This window comes from Nanorana parkeri, unplaced genomic scaffold, assembly GCF_000935625.1.
Source record: "Nanorana parkeri isolate BGI_ZX_2015 unplaced genomic scaffold, ASM93562v1 scaffold386, whole genome shotgun sequence".
Classification (NCBI taxonomy): Eukaryota; Metazoa; Chordata; class Amphibia; order Anura; family Dicroglossidae; genus Nanorana; species Nanorana parkeri.
In genome coordinates this window covers 785631-800151 of record NW_017306654.1, presented here as the reverse complement: position 1 = coordinate 800151, position 14521 = coordinate 785631, and the positions used below count along the sequence as shown (strand labels likewise).

Below are 14521 nucleotides of genomic sequence, written 5' to 3'. Positions count from 1 at the left end.
GGGCAATGCTGACATGCAAAGTTAAGTAACCTGCAGTAACCAACCAGGATTATTATCTTAACTGATCTCATGCAAGGAAATGCTGTGAGGTTTGTAGATATGTAAATGTGTATATTCTATAGATCTTTAGAGGGATCACCAACACCCAGGGATGTGGTGGTACTGACAGTGACTTATAAAATAGGACTAACTGAGACATGTGGTACAGAGGACAAAATTGTGTTACTTATTCTCCTCACCAATTAGAACGTACAAAAAATTCCAAAACTGCACTAAAGGACTTAATATTAATATATGCAAGGGTTATAGCTGAGATTTTGATTACTAGCTTTGAGATTGTGGTAGTAAACCCTGAGCTCCCCAATCTATATTCACAAGTAGCATATTTATTTTAAGTAATTCGTGTTTCTTTTGCAGGACTGGGCTAGTGACATTATGGCAATAGTCAGAAATCCCCTTCAAATCAATGCGTCACGCTACTCCTTTTATGAGAAAATGTAAGTGTTGTTTCCCTTTGCCCTTTAACATTGTGAAACATTCCACACTTCTCACCAGCACTTCTGCTATGTAAATGTCTGACCAAACGTTACTGAAAAAAGACAGTAGAACTCTCTGCCTACTTTCTGCCTATCACCTATTTTTAGACAATAATACAACAGAAAAGAGACATTAGCCTTAATGTTCATGTGATGATCATGTCTAATGGTAGCTCCAGACATATGTAGACCACAACTCCAGATGGACATATCGATGTATTGTATTGATTGAATGTGTTTCTCCCCGGGTTAGGCTGGTGCTGTAGGGGGTCTGATCAGGGGTCTCCCTTACACCCCCATAGCATAACATGAATGGTCATGGACAGAGGGATAGACCAGATTTTAAAAATGTTGCATTACTACAGTAATTATTTTACCATAATAATCTTGTGAAACAGTTTTGCATGCAGAACAGTGGCAGATTAAGGCAGAATAAGGGCCCTAGGATGCAGCTTTGCCTCCCCTCCCTATCCCTTTGATTGGCATTGATAAAGATTGCAATGGGCACAACCTCTCTAAATTCCCTGAAAGCCATATATGAAAAGTGACACTTTTTTACACACACTAAGCCTGACAGATGGCCAGATTAGTCTTGGGGTACAGGGTAGGGACATATCTGCCCCTCTTCTGTAGCTCTAGTACACGCTGATGTTTCTCATGTGACTAAAGAGTAGACATGTGCACTGCCAAAAAATTTGTTTCGTTTCGTTTTAAATTCGGATTTGTGTTATTTCGTTTTTCGGGATTCGGGTGTGAAAGTCAATTCGGATTCGGAATTCGGATTCGGACGAAATTCGGTAGAGGTAGGTCGAACGTTCGTTTTGTTTTCTGTTCTTATTTGTTTCTTATTCGTTTCGTTCGTTCGTGACATTTGAGGGGGAAAAAATATTTTTCTCCTTCTCTAATGTCACTTTGCTCCAACGAACGAAACGAATAAGAAACAAATAAGAACCGAAAACGAAACGAACGTTCGAACTACCGCTACCGAATTTCGGAAATGGAAATTCGGATTCGTTTGCATTCGTTATGTCTGTAATTCGGAATGTCCGAATTTCCGAAAATTCGTCCGCATTTCGATTCGGAACGAAACGAATCGCACATGTCTACTAAAGAGGGTCACATGCAGTTAACACTTTTCCTATTTCCTTTCTAACTGAGAAGATGGATATATCTGTCAGGGCACATAGGCATATTTTAAAAGTCGTAAAGTCTCTGAGAGTGATAGCAATTATATTCTGAGGTAGCCCTAAATAGACTAACCCTTGCTTGGGTCTTTATTTTGTGCTGGACTGAGGGCTTTATCTGGACCATAGACTACCAAATCTGTCCTGTCTTAGATTGGTATCTCTATTGTTTATGAATGACAGCTGAAAGTTAAAGGAGGGCTGAAGCCCCTGAGCAATTCAGTAATAATGTCAGGCAGAAGGAAGTCGGCTGAAAGAGATAGTGGGGTATACTACTTTAAAGTAAAGGTGGAGTAGAACCTACACAAGGGCCTGGAGGTCAGATGCCACTTCCTCACAAAATAAAAAGTTATATTTATCTTAATATAACTACTATCCATACAGAGTGCTGTTCATATTAGGCATATTAGGTATCTGAGAAGTCTATGGGTAAATAACAACTGGGCAGATCAGAGAACTTGTCCTGTCATTGTTCTCCCCTGAATTACAGCAGTGAGAAGGCACTCAGTTCTTCCCCCTTTCCCTCTCCACTGATATGAACTTACCTGATTCCCAGAGACCGCCAGGCCTGTATATAGAGCCTTCTGCAGGGCCCTGAAGATTGGTATCTGCGAGTGGTGGTTGGATCAGACCTGCACACCTATCCACCATCTATGGACCGCCTGAGCTTCAAGTGCAGGCAGCAATGATTCTGAATGTTCTAAATTCCTATATTGACTTAATAATTTGTAACCAATAACATAAAATACGAAACTATATTCAAAGTTCTTTGTTGTAATCTGTACCCATGGTTATAAATGTTTTGTGTATGTCTAACACTATTCTGTGCTCTTTCTTCCTATGTTCCTTTGTGTAGACATGTAAAGCTTACACTTCAGCTAAATGCAGAGGGAAAGATTCCTGTGCGCAAGTAAGTGATACACAGCATCTGGATAGAAAGCAATAGACTGATTTACTAAGGTAGATATTATGTGCAAAGTAACACGAAGCAACAATTATCTTATATTGTTCCATCCAGGCCCATCTTTAATACTCATCGGACCCTGGGCAAACATTTTCTTGGGCCCCCCAGGAATTTCTCTCACCTCCCCAACACCCAGAAAAAAAAAAGCACACATAGATCATAGGCTTCTCTCAAAAAAACTTTGACTGCAGGATTTCAAACCGATTGCAAGCTCAGCCGTTTATATTAGGAATGCACCGTGGGGTCTGTGGGGTCTCACCGGGGCTCTGTGGGGGTCTCACCAGTCCTGGTGAAACCCCTCAGAGCCCTGGTAAGACCATACAAAGCCCTGGTATAACCAGGGCTCTGTGGGGTCTCCCCAGTGCTCTGTGGGGACTGGTTAGACACCAAAGAGCCCTGGTGAGATCCCAAAGAGCCCTGGTTAAACCAGGGCTCTATAGGGTCTCACCAGGGCTTTGTAGGGTCCCAACAGGGCACTGTGGGGTTTAACTAGGGCTGGCGAGACCCTACAGAGCCCTGGTGAGACCCCAGAGAGGCCTGGTTAAACCAGGGTTCTCTGGGGTCTCACCAGGGCTATGTGAGGTCTCACCAGCCTGGTTAGATCCCTCAGAGCCCTGGTGAGACCCCACATAGCCCTGGTTAAACTAGGGCTCTGTGGGGTCTCACCAGGGCTCTGTGGGGTCTCACCAGTCCTGGTAAACCCCACAGAGCCCTGGTGAGAACATACAAAGCCCTGGTTTAACCAGGGCTCTGTGAGGGCTCACCAGGGCTCTGTGGGGACTGGTTAGACCACACAAAGCCTGGTAAAACCCCACAGAGCCCTGGGCTCTGTAGGGTCTCACCATGGCTCTGTAGGGTTTTCCCTTCCCACCCAGCTCCAGATCATTGCTGGCTTACCTTACCAGTGCAGTGACAGTGCTGTGAGAGCTCCGCGGCTGCCCCTGAGGAAAAAAAAACCTTCCTGCATGTGGGCAGGAAGGTACCAAAACATCACATTGGATGGGGGGTTTGGGACGTACCAACTGTTCCGTACGAGTCGTACGGAACAGTTGCTACATCCCAACCCCCCCCCCATCTAATGTGATGTTTTGGTACCTTCCTGCCCACGTGCAGGAAGGTTTTTTTTCCTGTGCTGATTCTACGGTATGACTGCGGCGGTACGGACACCTTGCCGATCCCTGCGCTATGCGGGCGGGGGAGGAGCTACACCTTTAGGATGCGCTCGTGCAGATCGCATAGGACAACAATACGTTATGGCAGTGCCGTATGCGGCTGCCATAACGTATTATACTATGCGATCCGATCGGCAAGTTTCTGCCAGCTCAAGGGGCAGCTGCTTTGGGCCCCACAGCCATGAATGGGCCCGGGGCAAGCGCCCTCTTTGCCCCGCGTTAAAGACGGCTCTGGTTCCATCTGATGAAGAGCGCAGTATAATTTCTGTTTGTTATATAATTCAAAATTACAACAATGTTTTGTCTTGCTCTTTTTCTACTCCTTTCCTTTTTTATATATTTCTCTCCCTATCTCATTGTCTTTTGGTTGTTTTCTACTTTTTCCTTTTATGCATCTTTGTTGTTTATACTAACTAATCAGATATGTTATACCTAGCACCAGCAAAACTTTTCATTGGACATGTTTGCAATTTTGTTCATAGGCATTAGCATAGGAGGGAAGGCAAAATATTTGTTTTTGGGTGGATTTGGTGCAATGGACTTTACATGACCCCTAAAGGTTAGGGAAGTCAAGTGTCCTGAACCTGTTCTTGTTCCAAAAACGCCCATTGTTATCTGGTAACATGCCTATAGATATTGAGGAACCTTAAAGCGTACCCCACTTTAATGCTAATCTAACTCTAATGATAGCTCTAACACTAACCCTTTCTTTATCAACACAGCCATGTGGTTACCATGTTAATATCAGTATTGACATGGTGATCAATTGATGCTCTTACAAAACAATATTATTTTTGTAAGCAAATTTTACCTAAACAGTCTGCATGGCATATTTTGAGGTTATGTTTTAAGAGCTGGGGGTCTGATTGGTTGCTTTGGCCAGCATAGACACTTTTCTTTCTTCATAAATCATCCAATATGATTTCCAGAAGATACACTGAGCCTGGTTTTTGTACATTTGCAACAGGGATAAAGTTTCCACATCTTGTAGATTTAAATTAATCAGCTCACTGCACTAGCAGAAGAATAATTTACTCCAAAACAGACAATCATCTTCAAATCATGGCTCTTCTGTCTCTCCCTTGGACAGCATTTTCCAGATGTTTCCTGCAGACAGGAAGAGAGTGGAACAAGCATTAAATTCTTGTCATCTGTCGAAAGGGAAAGTGAGTATCATACTAATGTCTTTCTGAATTGTTATATGCAGGGGCGGACTGACCATTCGGTACGTCGGGCACTGCCCGAGGGCCCGCGGCCTTCAGTGGGCCCGTCACGGGCGCCGCATAACGTGGGGTCGCTGCCGGCAGATCCAGCCACCGCATACAGAGTCTCCTCTCTCAGCCGATCTGCAGCTGCAGGCGGCTGTCTGATGGGTCCTCACAGCCGAGGCCCAGGGCTGCCCCCTGCAGTGCCTGTAGGCTTTTTTAAAATTCTCGGCTCCCTCCACAGTTTTCGGCGGCTGACGGGCCCCCTCACCTCTGTGCCAGGAGTATCAGGTCTTTCCGACACTCCCGGCGCAGAGAAGAGGGGGCCGAAAACTGTGGAAGGAGCCGAGAATAAAAAAAAAGCCTGCAGGCACTGCAGAGGGCAGCCCTGAGCCTCGGCCGTGAGGACCCAGCAGACAGCCGCCTGAGTACACGGGCGCGCTGAGATGGACACACACCACACACGGGTGGTTTTCTGCAGCCTCCCCTACCAGGAAACAGCCAGAGGAGGTGAAGGTAAGTTAATAAATAAAACTTTTTTTTTTGTAGCCCAATTGATGGCATTGCTGTATAAAGTACAGCTGGTATTTGTAGTTCTATATAGCAGCTCCCATTCTGCATTGCATAGAGGACTACAAATCTCAGCAGTACTTTATACAGCAATGCCATTTTCCAACTTTTTTTTTTTGTGGTTGCTAAAGGGGATGTGGGTTAGGGGGGTTTGTGTGTTTTTTTTGGGGGGCCCCAAAAATAATCTTGCACCAGGGCCCTTTGTTCCCTAGGTCCGCTACTGACTGCAGACGACAGGCTTGGGGAGAGAGAATTCTCAGTGGGACTGTTTCAAAAAGTTTGATAACAGATTTCATTTTAAAGGAGAACTATGGGGTTAAAGCTTTTCCCCATAGTTCTCCTTAGGGTAACGGGAGGACACAAACTAGCGTCCTCCCGTCACCCTAGGCTCAGTATACCGCGAGCTGTAGCTCGCGGTATACTGAGACGCCGATTTGTGACAAAGAAGCTGTCACAGGTCGGCTCTATCGATCGGGAAGTGAGCAGAAACATGCACCGATCCGCTCACTTCTTGATCATCTCCCTGCAGAGGGTGGTGACTGTCAGTGCAATCGCCCACACCGGAACGCGTGGCACAACGGTGCGATTGCTTGCACTATTTTTTGCGATCACATTACTCCGTGGGCATGCGTTCCGGTGCAAGTGCAGGTCCCTGAGTGATAAACACACCTTCATAAGGTTGTTCTGGACACTGTTCTGCCATACCTGCCTGATAGTTACCCTATCAGGCAGGGTGCTCGCAGTGACTGTGGATGGCGCCGCAAATATCAGCAATTGTGTATAGAGATGTCACCAGCACACCAAAACAACTGTTGTTTATATGACAAGGAACTTCAATAAATGAACATTTGCTTAACCTAAGAAGGATTTTGGTGTGCTGATGACATCTCTACACAATCTCTAATCGGGCGGCTGCTCACTCCCAATTAGAGCCTCGGGAGGCCCCAACGGACGGCCCTCTAACATGCCTGATTACTTGTGGGAGGGACTTGTATATGGGTGAAGCACAAGGCGGCCCCATAACCATGTATTGCCCAGGGGCCCCATGTGTTGTCAGTCCGCCCCTGGTTATATGTGTCTCTGAATTTATAGCCTTAATATATGGGGTCTGTTTATTTAATGTATTTATACATAATATATGTATGATAATGTGAAGTATTGGAAAAATATATTGCTATGATCAGTGCAGGTCTGAAACAGGACAAACCAGTGCCATGATACTGTGGAGCTAAAGGAAAAGGTAGGAACAAGAACGCCGATAGTGTTTTTGTCGCGGTCTGGGAACCGTATCACTAGGGCTTGGGAGCTCCAAGTGTTACGGAGCAATCATGAACAGGCAACAGGCCTTGGGGAGTTATTGGGAATTGTGATGTGCACGATGTTCAACTCGAACATCGGCAGTTCGTGTGTTCGGCGAACACATGAAGTGTCAGGGCATTCCGCGGGCTGTTCGACCGCCAAGAGCTCCGCATGGCACTGTGCTTTGTGAGCCCTGATTGGCTAAAACCTTACAGCTGACTACAGGTCAGGTGCAAGACTTTGCCCAGTCAGGGCACAGAGAACTGTGAGAGCCATGATTGGGCAAAGTCATGATGACTTTGCCCAATCCTGGCCCACCTGTTACAAACTGTAAACAGTCGGGTCGGAGCTAGCTGTCACTGCTGCTGGTTTTTTAATTATTATTATTGTTTCTATTTATTTTTTATTGTTTTATTTGTTATTTCGCCGGGTCGTCGTCATCGTGGACAGCGCTGGACGTCATGATTGGCGCTGGATTATGTCGGAGCATTCATTTTTTGGGTTTGTTTGTTTGTTTTTTTTAAAGACTTGTCAAAAACTTGTCTTTGTTTTTTTTTTTCAAATATAGGATTTTTTCAAAAGTCTGGCCTCTTTTTTACAATTTTTTTTAACCCTTTAGTGAAGGAGTAGGGCTACAAGTACCCCTTACTTTTTCACAAGGGGGGGCTGCATCTGGGTGCCCCTTTATTAAATGGGTACCCTGAGGTGAAAAAAAACCCTGTCCGCACCCGTTCTCCCCCCCCCGAACCAATGTCTCAGGGCTTGTGGGGAAGAGGCCCTTGTCCCCATCAGCACGGGGACAAGGTGCTTTTCCAGGGGCGACCCTGGAAAAGCACCCCCCAGTGCCGAGGGCATGTGGTCTGGTATGGCAGTTAAGGGGGGCGCTCGCCAGGCCAGCTGCTCCAAGATGCGCTTAACTGTTGCATTAGCATCCTGGTGTTTTTTTGTACAAGTGTGTTGAACATTTGCTATGGTTTACATGAGGTTTCCCCGTATAATTTGGGTATACTGTCGGATCAAATACTGTGGAGGCCTTCAATCTCACCCTTTTCTCTTTTAGGGATCAGTAATCACAAGTTTAAAAGTATGTACTTTTTAACATAGTTTGAATGAATGTATTATTTTGACCAACTGCTTACTAGGCCAGAAACATGCACAGTAGTCTGAGCCAAACCCATCATAGCTACAACTTCACACTTAATTTGCACAGCTGTGAAAGACAAATTTGTTAATTTTTGTGTGAATCAGCCTTCCTTTGCACTCCACAAATAACACTGTGGGAGCATGTGGACAACAATGAACATTCCTAAAAGAATCTTTTAAATCTTTATTCACTGTTTTGTCCTTAGAATGATGCCATCAACCCTGAAGATTTCCCAGAATCTGTCTACAGATCATTCCTCATGCAGCTCTGCCCCCGACCAGAGATCGATGAAATCTTTACCTCCCAGTGAGTGTGAAATTAGATAATTACATTACAAACATGTACTTCAATTTGCAGATTATTCTTTTATCTTCCATATTGATGTTAAAGAGACTCTGTCACTTCCCCGATTCAAAGTGACAGAGTCTTTTGAAACTCGCCCTCTGACCCACTTATACTTACCATCGCCTCTATCAGAGATGGGTATCAAACCCTGCGTGAGCTCCATGTTTGATGGTGTCAGGGCTCCAATGGAGCACTGGGAGAGCACAGCAAAGGGGAGTATGAGTGGTTCAGGGGGTGGACTTTTAAAATACTTTGATATTTTACCCTGAATGGCCACAGTGACAGAGTCTATTTAAAGGGTGTTCCTATTAATCTGCAGACTTACTGTCTTCCAGCCAAGTTGTTTCTTCGACTAGGATTCTGTGTTTTGCAACTGTCAACTAACTAGGTTTAATAGGGTTCCTTTTCTAGTCCCCTATTTTGGACACAGTTACAAAATAGCATGGCAGCAAGAGATCTGTCATGAGAAACATATATAAAAGGGTAGATTCAGGTCATGGTGACTGGTGCCAGAGAAACTGGGAGCAGTAATAGCAGCCTACCAACAATTTACATACTAGTGATATAATAGCAATAATAATAAAATTAATAATAATAGGAATAACAACTAAAGGCTTTGCTTTTCTTTCTTTTCAAATTGATTTTTTTCGGTTGTTGTTTAGATCAGTGGTCAGTCCATAACCTTGAAAATGTTTTTTATCACTTTCTTGCAATCTGGTGCCAAAACTCCATATCAGAAATATCACTTGGTGACGAGCCAATCAGGAAGCCAGGTGCTGAGTAATGACTCACTGCCCGGCTTCCTGATTGGACCGAAAGCTAGCCAATCAGGAAGTCAGGTGGCAAGTCTTTATCCGCCCCCCGGCTTCCCGGCTGGCCAGAAAGCCGGCTCTATGCTTCCTCGTCACCTGGACAGCAGGGCGGGCGGCAAATCATTACTCATCGCCCGGCTTCCTTAGTGGGACACCCGCTTATGTACATATAGAATATCAGTTTAAAAACGTATAAACAAATACCTAATTTTTTTTTCTATATTTTTAGCCACTCCAAAGCCAAGCCTTATATGACAAAAGATCACCTTACCAAATTCATTAACCAGAAGCAGCGAGATTCAAGATTAAATGAATTGTTGTTTCCTCCTGCTAAGCAAGAACAAGTACAAACTCTCATAGAGAAATATGAACCTAGTGCTATCAACAAGCAGAGAGGTGAGATTTGTGCACAATCTTCCAACAACTATTTTCAGGAGTTACAATGTAGTACCCAGTGTCCATTTATGATATATGAAGTATAGAAAAAGGTTATTATTAATGGTGATTCATTTTTAGATTTGTACAAACCATATTTGCTATTTGCCAAATAAAATGTTTTCTTCTGTGTTCTTAAGAAAGTTTAAATGTTTACTGTAGCTTAAATCTGATAACAGAGTGTAAAGGGTTCCTTACCTGCCTGTTTACCTTCTGGCAATGTACACTGAACAGAGCATGCGTAGCTCAGTGTACAGTCTTGACATATGTCAGGATGAATGAACTCCCATGCGGGAGTTACATCATTCTAGAACGCTCAATCAAGTTGGTCAAAGATTCCGAACCCAGTAGAAGACCAGGCGAAAATGTTGGCGCAAGAGGGCTTGCGGATGTTACATAGCTGGAGTGGAGGTAAGTATAGTTACCCTTTAAGCCAGCAGTGGGGAAGGAGTCAAAACCTTTCAATATTACTAGGTATAATTGTTTAATAATCTTTACAGTGGCAGCCAAAAAAGTGACTGTGCCATCAAATTCTAATTATGATACCACAGTACCTAACTGTGACATCCAACTATCTAGTACAGCATCATACTATTGAATGTGATGTCAATTATGATATGACATTATCTACCACAGCATCATAGACTGACTGTGAGATTGCAGTTATGAAGGATATTACAATACTGACTGTGACAACAGCATTGTTTTTTGTAATAACCTAATCATTCTGGCAGTACTATCTTTAATTATTCTTAGATCACACCAAAATGCAATTTCCTCATTGAAAAGGATCATAACTCTTCCAGTCTATCCAATCACTTCCTTTTCGTTAGGAACATTAATTCAAATGAAATGCCGTTAGTTGTTTCTATTTTTCACAGATGCAGCTGAAATGGGTGGGGCATATATGTTTTCCCAAAAACTGTTCTGTTCCTGTAAAGTATGTACAATCCTTTCTAAGGGGCAGGAAGTGAGATTGGATGATGGAGTGTGAATGTAAGTTGATGATGGGGTGTGAAATGGGAACTGGTGGATGAAGGCATGGGAACCAATCGAGCAGGGGTATGGGGGATATGAGCTAAAGGTGAGGGGTGGATGGAAGTTAATGCTTGAGAAATTTTCATGATGGGGGAGATAGGATCAAAAAAAAATTTCTGCACTTTTAACTAGACTCTATGAGTGCAATCAAAAGATCAAAAGAAAACAAAGCACTGCTTCCTGAGTTAAATATAAGTGTAGGTGCATGTCATAGGGCATTTCAGTGGATGGTTCATTTCCTAACTACTATAAAAGTAGGTTGACTGGGTAGCATAGGATTTCTATTACTGTTATATTTTTCTTCCAGTCAGTGACTGTTGTCTTCCCTCTAGGGCAGCTGTCTCCGGAAGGCATGGTCTGGTTCTTGTGTGGCTCTGAGAATAGTGTTGTGTCATTGGAAAAAATACGAGTACACCAGGACATGAATCAGCCATTTACTCACTACTTTATCAACTCTTCACACAACACCTACCTCACAGGTATACCTGCAAAAATGTGTAGCTTTTACCAATGGCAATGGAAACTATCAGTTTTCCTAATTATAGTTATGGTTTGTAGGCAGTATTCACTCATGGATGTTAAATTGAGTTATTTACTTCTAAATTAAGCTGGCCATACACTGGTAGATTTACGTACGAATATTCATATCTCATCAGAACATTTGACAATTCTATGAGAGACTTCTTGACGAATGTTATTTGAAATTTGGTTCAGATTTACAATTCGATTTTGGAATGAATTGAGTTTCCCAAACAAGAACCCATATTCACTGTTTGAATTTGGTTCGTTCAAGAAATATTCTCCATCCTGCTACTGCGATTTTTTTTTGGTCACTGCAGTTGAAAACATCAGTTGATTTTAACCCCATTATCTATTAGAGAAGTGAACGAATGTTCCAAAAACAAACGTTTACTGGTATATGGCCAACATTAGTGTCAATAAAGTCTAACCTTACCATGGAAGTATTATTCTATTAGTGGGACGAACTATTAGTAAGTCAAATTTGGAAAGCAAGGGGTATTTTTATGAAGCAATGACATTCAGCAAACATTCACTGTTTAAATTACAGGGAGTGATTAACCACCTGTAAATGTTTGATGAATGTCACATTTATTACTATAGAAATTCACCTCCAATATACAAAAGTGGAGGAAAATTAATTGAAAAATTGAAAACAATTTAACCCAATAAAGACCCCAAAAAATTAAGATATCATCACCCCTTAGATGTTTTAGCCCTGCATGTATGTTTCTCAGATAATTGGTCTGAAAAGAACCAATATGCAACTAAATTTTAAGTATTTTTGAGTAACATATTTATCAAGATTTATTTTTCTACTGCACAATATTAAGCATAATTGCTTCTCAATCCTCAGCTGGTCAGTTTTCAGGGATTTCTTCTCCTGAAATGTATAGACAGACCTTGCTCTCAGGCTGCCGATGCGTGGAACTTGACTGCTGGAAGGGAAAACCACCAGAGGAGGAGCCAATCATTACTCATGGCTTCACCATGACAACTGAGATTCTTTTTAAGGTGAGATGCTTTCCTATGTCTACAATATGGAACAGTGAAATTAGCTTCCTTGTTACAGGTGTGATTGATGACAGCAGTTACATTCCTTTCAGAGCGTTCATATACCTATTTTTTTCTTAAATATGGCCTCCTTATGCGTTAGAACTCTTGAACACACATCACTAGTTGCCCCATAACCATCCAATTTTATGGCAAATTAAACTCCTATAGTTCCCAGAGTGTTCTGGGACACAGTTTGAAATGGGAAGTTCGTTAACACTTACTATTGATGTACCACTTTCCTTCTACTTAGGCCACGTAAGCCTGCAATTGTTGGCCACTCTTTCTGCTAGTTACCTAACTATCACACTAATTTAACTATTTTGGTACATTCTAACTTTACTCTCACATCATTGGCTGCATAGTTATGCCAGGTCACTAGCATTTCAGAAGAAAGACAACAGTGGCAGTCTGCCTATTTCTTTTAATAACTGTTTAATAACATTCAGCTATGTGTTTTTTGTTCTTGGTTCCCATATTTTTTCTTTTTAGCTTTGTATTCTCTCTTTTTAGATAATTTTAGGATAACGTTATTCCTGTTTTACCTGGACAGATCAATGAATATAGTTTTCCATGAAGTCTTGTATGCTGCCATGTTCAGCTTATAAAGTTTCCATCTGAGCTCCTCTCAGGGTTGAGAATGTACAGGTGCTATCCTGCCTTCCATCTGACAGTCAAAATACACATTAGAAAATTTTCTGTGACTTTTTACTGGCTATGCTCTGTGCTCTGTCACACTGCCTTATGTTTGCATAATTAATTCTTCTCATGACAGGACCAGAAAGCTTACCATTCATTTCGATAACACATTGTACTTCTGTGAGATATATTGTAAAAAGACACTTCTTACAACATGCTTTTCTTTAAAACTAAATACTGGTGTGACAACAGGCTGATGGTTTCTAACTTAACAAATCTCATAAAACAATGCTTCTATTGCTATTTAAAGTTGCACAAAGAACCATCCAATATTAGCCATTAGCTATGTACAATAAATCTCATTTTTATTGAATGGAATCTGTGAAACATCTCATAAATGTAACACTTGTATTTTATTATATTTTTATTTAAAACCCCATTGAACTCTTATTTTAAATGAACCAAATACGTTCCAGGTGCATCAAACTGCCCGAGTATGAGCAGAAGTGACAATAAAGATAAGAGAAGGCCATATATAAGAAAGAAAAAAAAAACCATAAACAAAATTAAAATCAAACTCACATTAGGCCCCAATAAAATGCTCAGTTTTAGTATGGTAGTAAATAGTGGCATAGGGCCTTGCTAATTGCCTACATTTCAGGTCTATCATTAAGTGCAGTAAAAGCCACAAACACATTTAATGCAGGCTTCTTATTGTCTCTCACATACAAAATGCCTAATGTAGAATAAATTTGCCTAGGTATTTTGAATTGAGGTGAGTGGGTTACTTAAAGGACAACTTTACCAAAAGTAAGGTTGTCCTTCAATGTCAGCCACTGAAACTGCTTATATTTACTTGCCCTTGGTCCCTACCACTCCATTTGTATATGGAAGTGAGGGGAAGAAGTAATTTGTAAGATCCAAGTTGAAATTGGAGCTTATACAAGGCTAATAACTCCCTTCATGCCTCCATGTGAGAGCGCTGGATAGCTGAATAGAAAATTACCTAACTCCAGTGCTTTCACTGGAGAAGAAAGGGAATGAGTCACATACTCCCCTATACCCAAAAGTACAACCTACATCACTTTTGTTTCCCCAGAAAAAAGCTAATGTAAGTGTAAGCCGCTACAGTGGTCAACAGCAAGGTGAACTTGTTACTTTATCCTGCATGAGCAAAGAACGGGTTCACTCGAAAATAATAGGTGGAATCTGAAAAGGGCAGACATTATATTTTCCAGAACTGTTTTTTAAGTAACTCGTGTGTTTATTGTGCTAAGGATAGTCCAATATGACCAAAATAGCAAATAAAATATTGTCTTATTGCCAGGATGTCATTGAAGCTATAGCAGAATCAGCTTTCAAGACTTCTTCTTATCCAATTGTCTTGTCCTTTGAGAACCATGTGGACTCGTAAGTAGCAGTATTTACTTGGCCAAGCAGATAATGTGGAATTGTTCAAGAAACTTTTGGACGATTTCTTAAGGGACCGTAATATACAGGGGTACAGGTAATCCTAGAATGAGATCCTAATAGGTTGGACTTGATGGACTAATGTCTTTATTCAACCTCAAATACTATGAAACTATATACATTTTGTAGAAGTTAT

At 41.9% G+C, this 14521-nt stretch overlaps 1 protein-coding gene across 1 annotated transcript in view; it reads left to right on the top strand.

Annotated features, from left to right (window-relative positions):
• The window catches only part of PLCB2 (phospholipase C beta 2), a 106606-nt gene that overhangs the window by 51269 nt on the left and 40816 nt on the right, over positions 1 to 14521 (top strand). Inside the window, exons 5-12 of the mRNA XM_018559259.1 lie at positions 418 to 497; positions 2577 to 2630; positions 4947 to 5022; positions 8280 to 8380; positions 9461 to 9627; positions 11037 to 11183; positions 12080 to 12237; positions 14243 to 14325. Of these exons, the coding sequence (XP_018414761.1) occupies positions 418 to 497; positions 2577 to 2630; positions 4947 to 5022; positions 8280 to 8380; positions 9461 to 9627; positions 11037 to 11183; positions 12080 to 12237; positions 14243 to 14325 (866 nt within the window). The remainder of the gene's footprint in view (positions 1 to 417; positions 498 to 2576; positions 2631 to 4946; positions 5023 to 8279; positions 8381 to 9460; positions 9628 to 11036; positions 11184 to 12079; positions 12238 to 14242; positions 14326 to 14521) is intronic.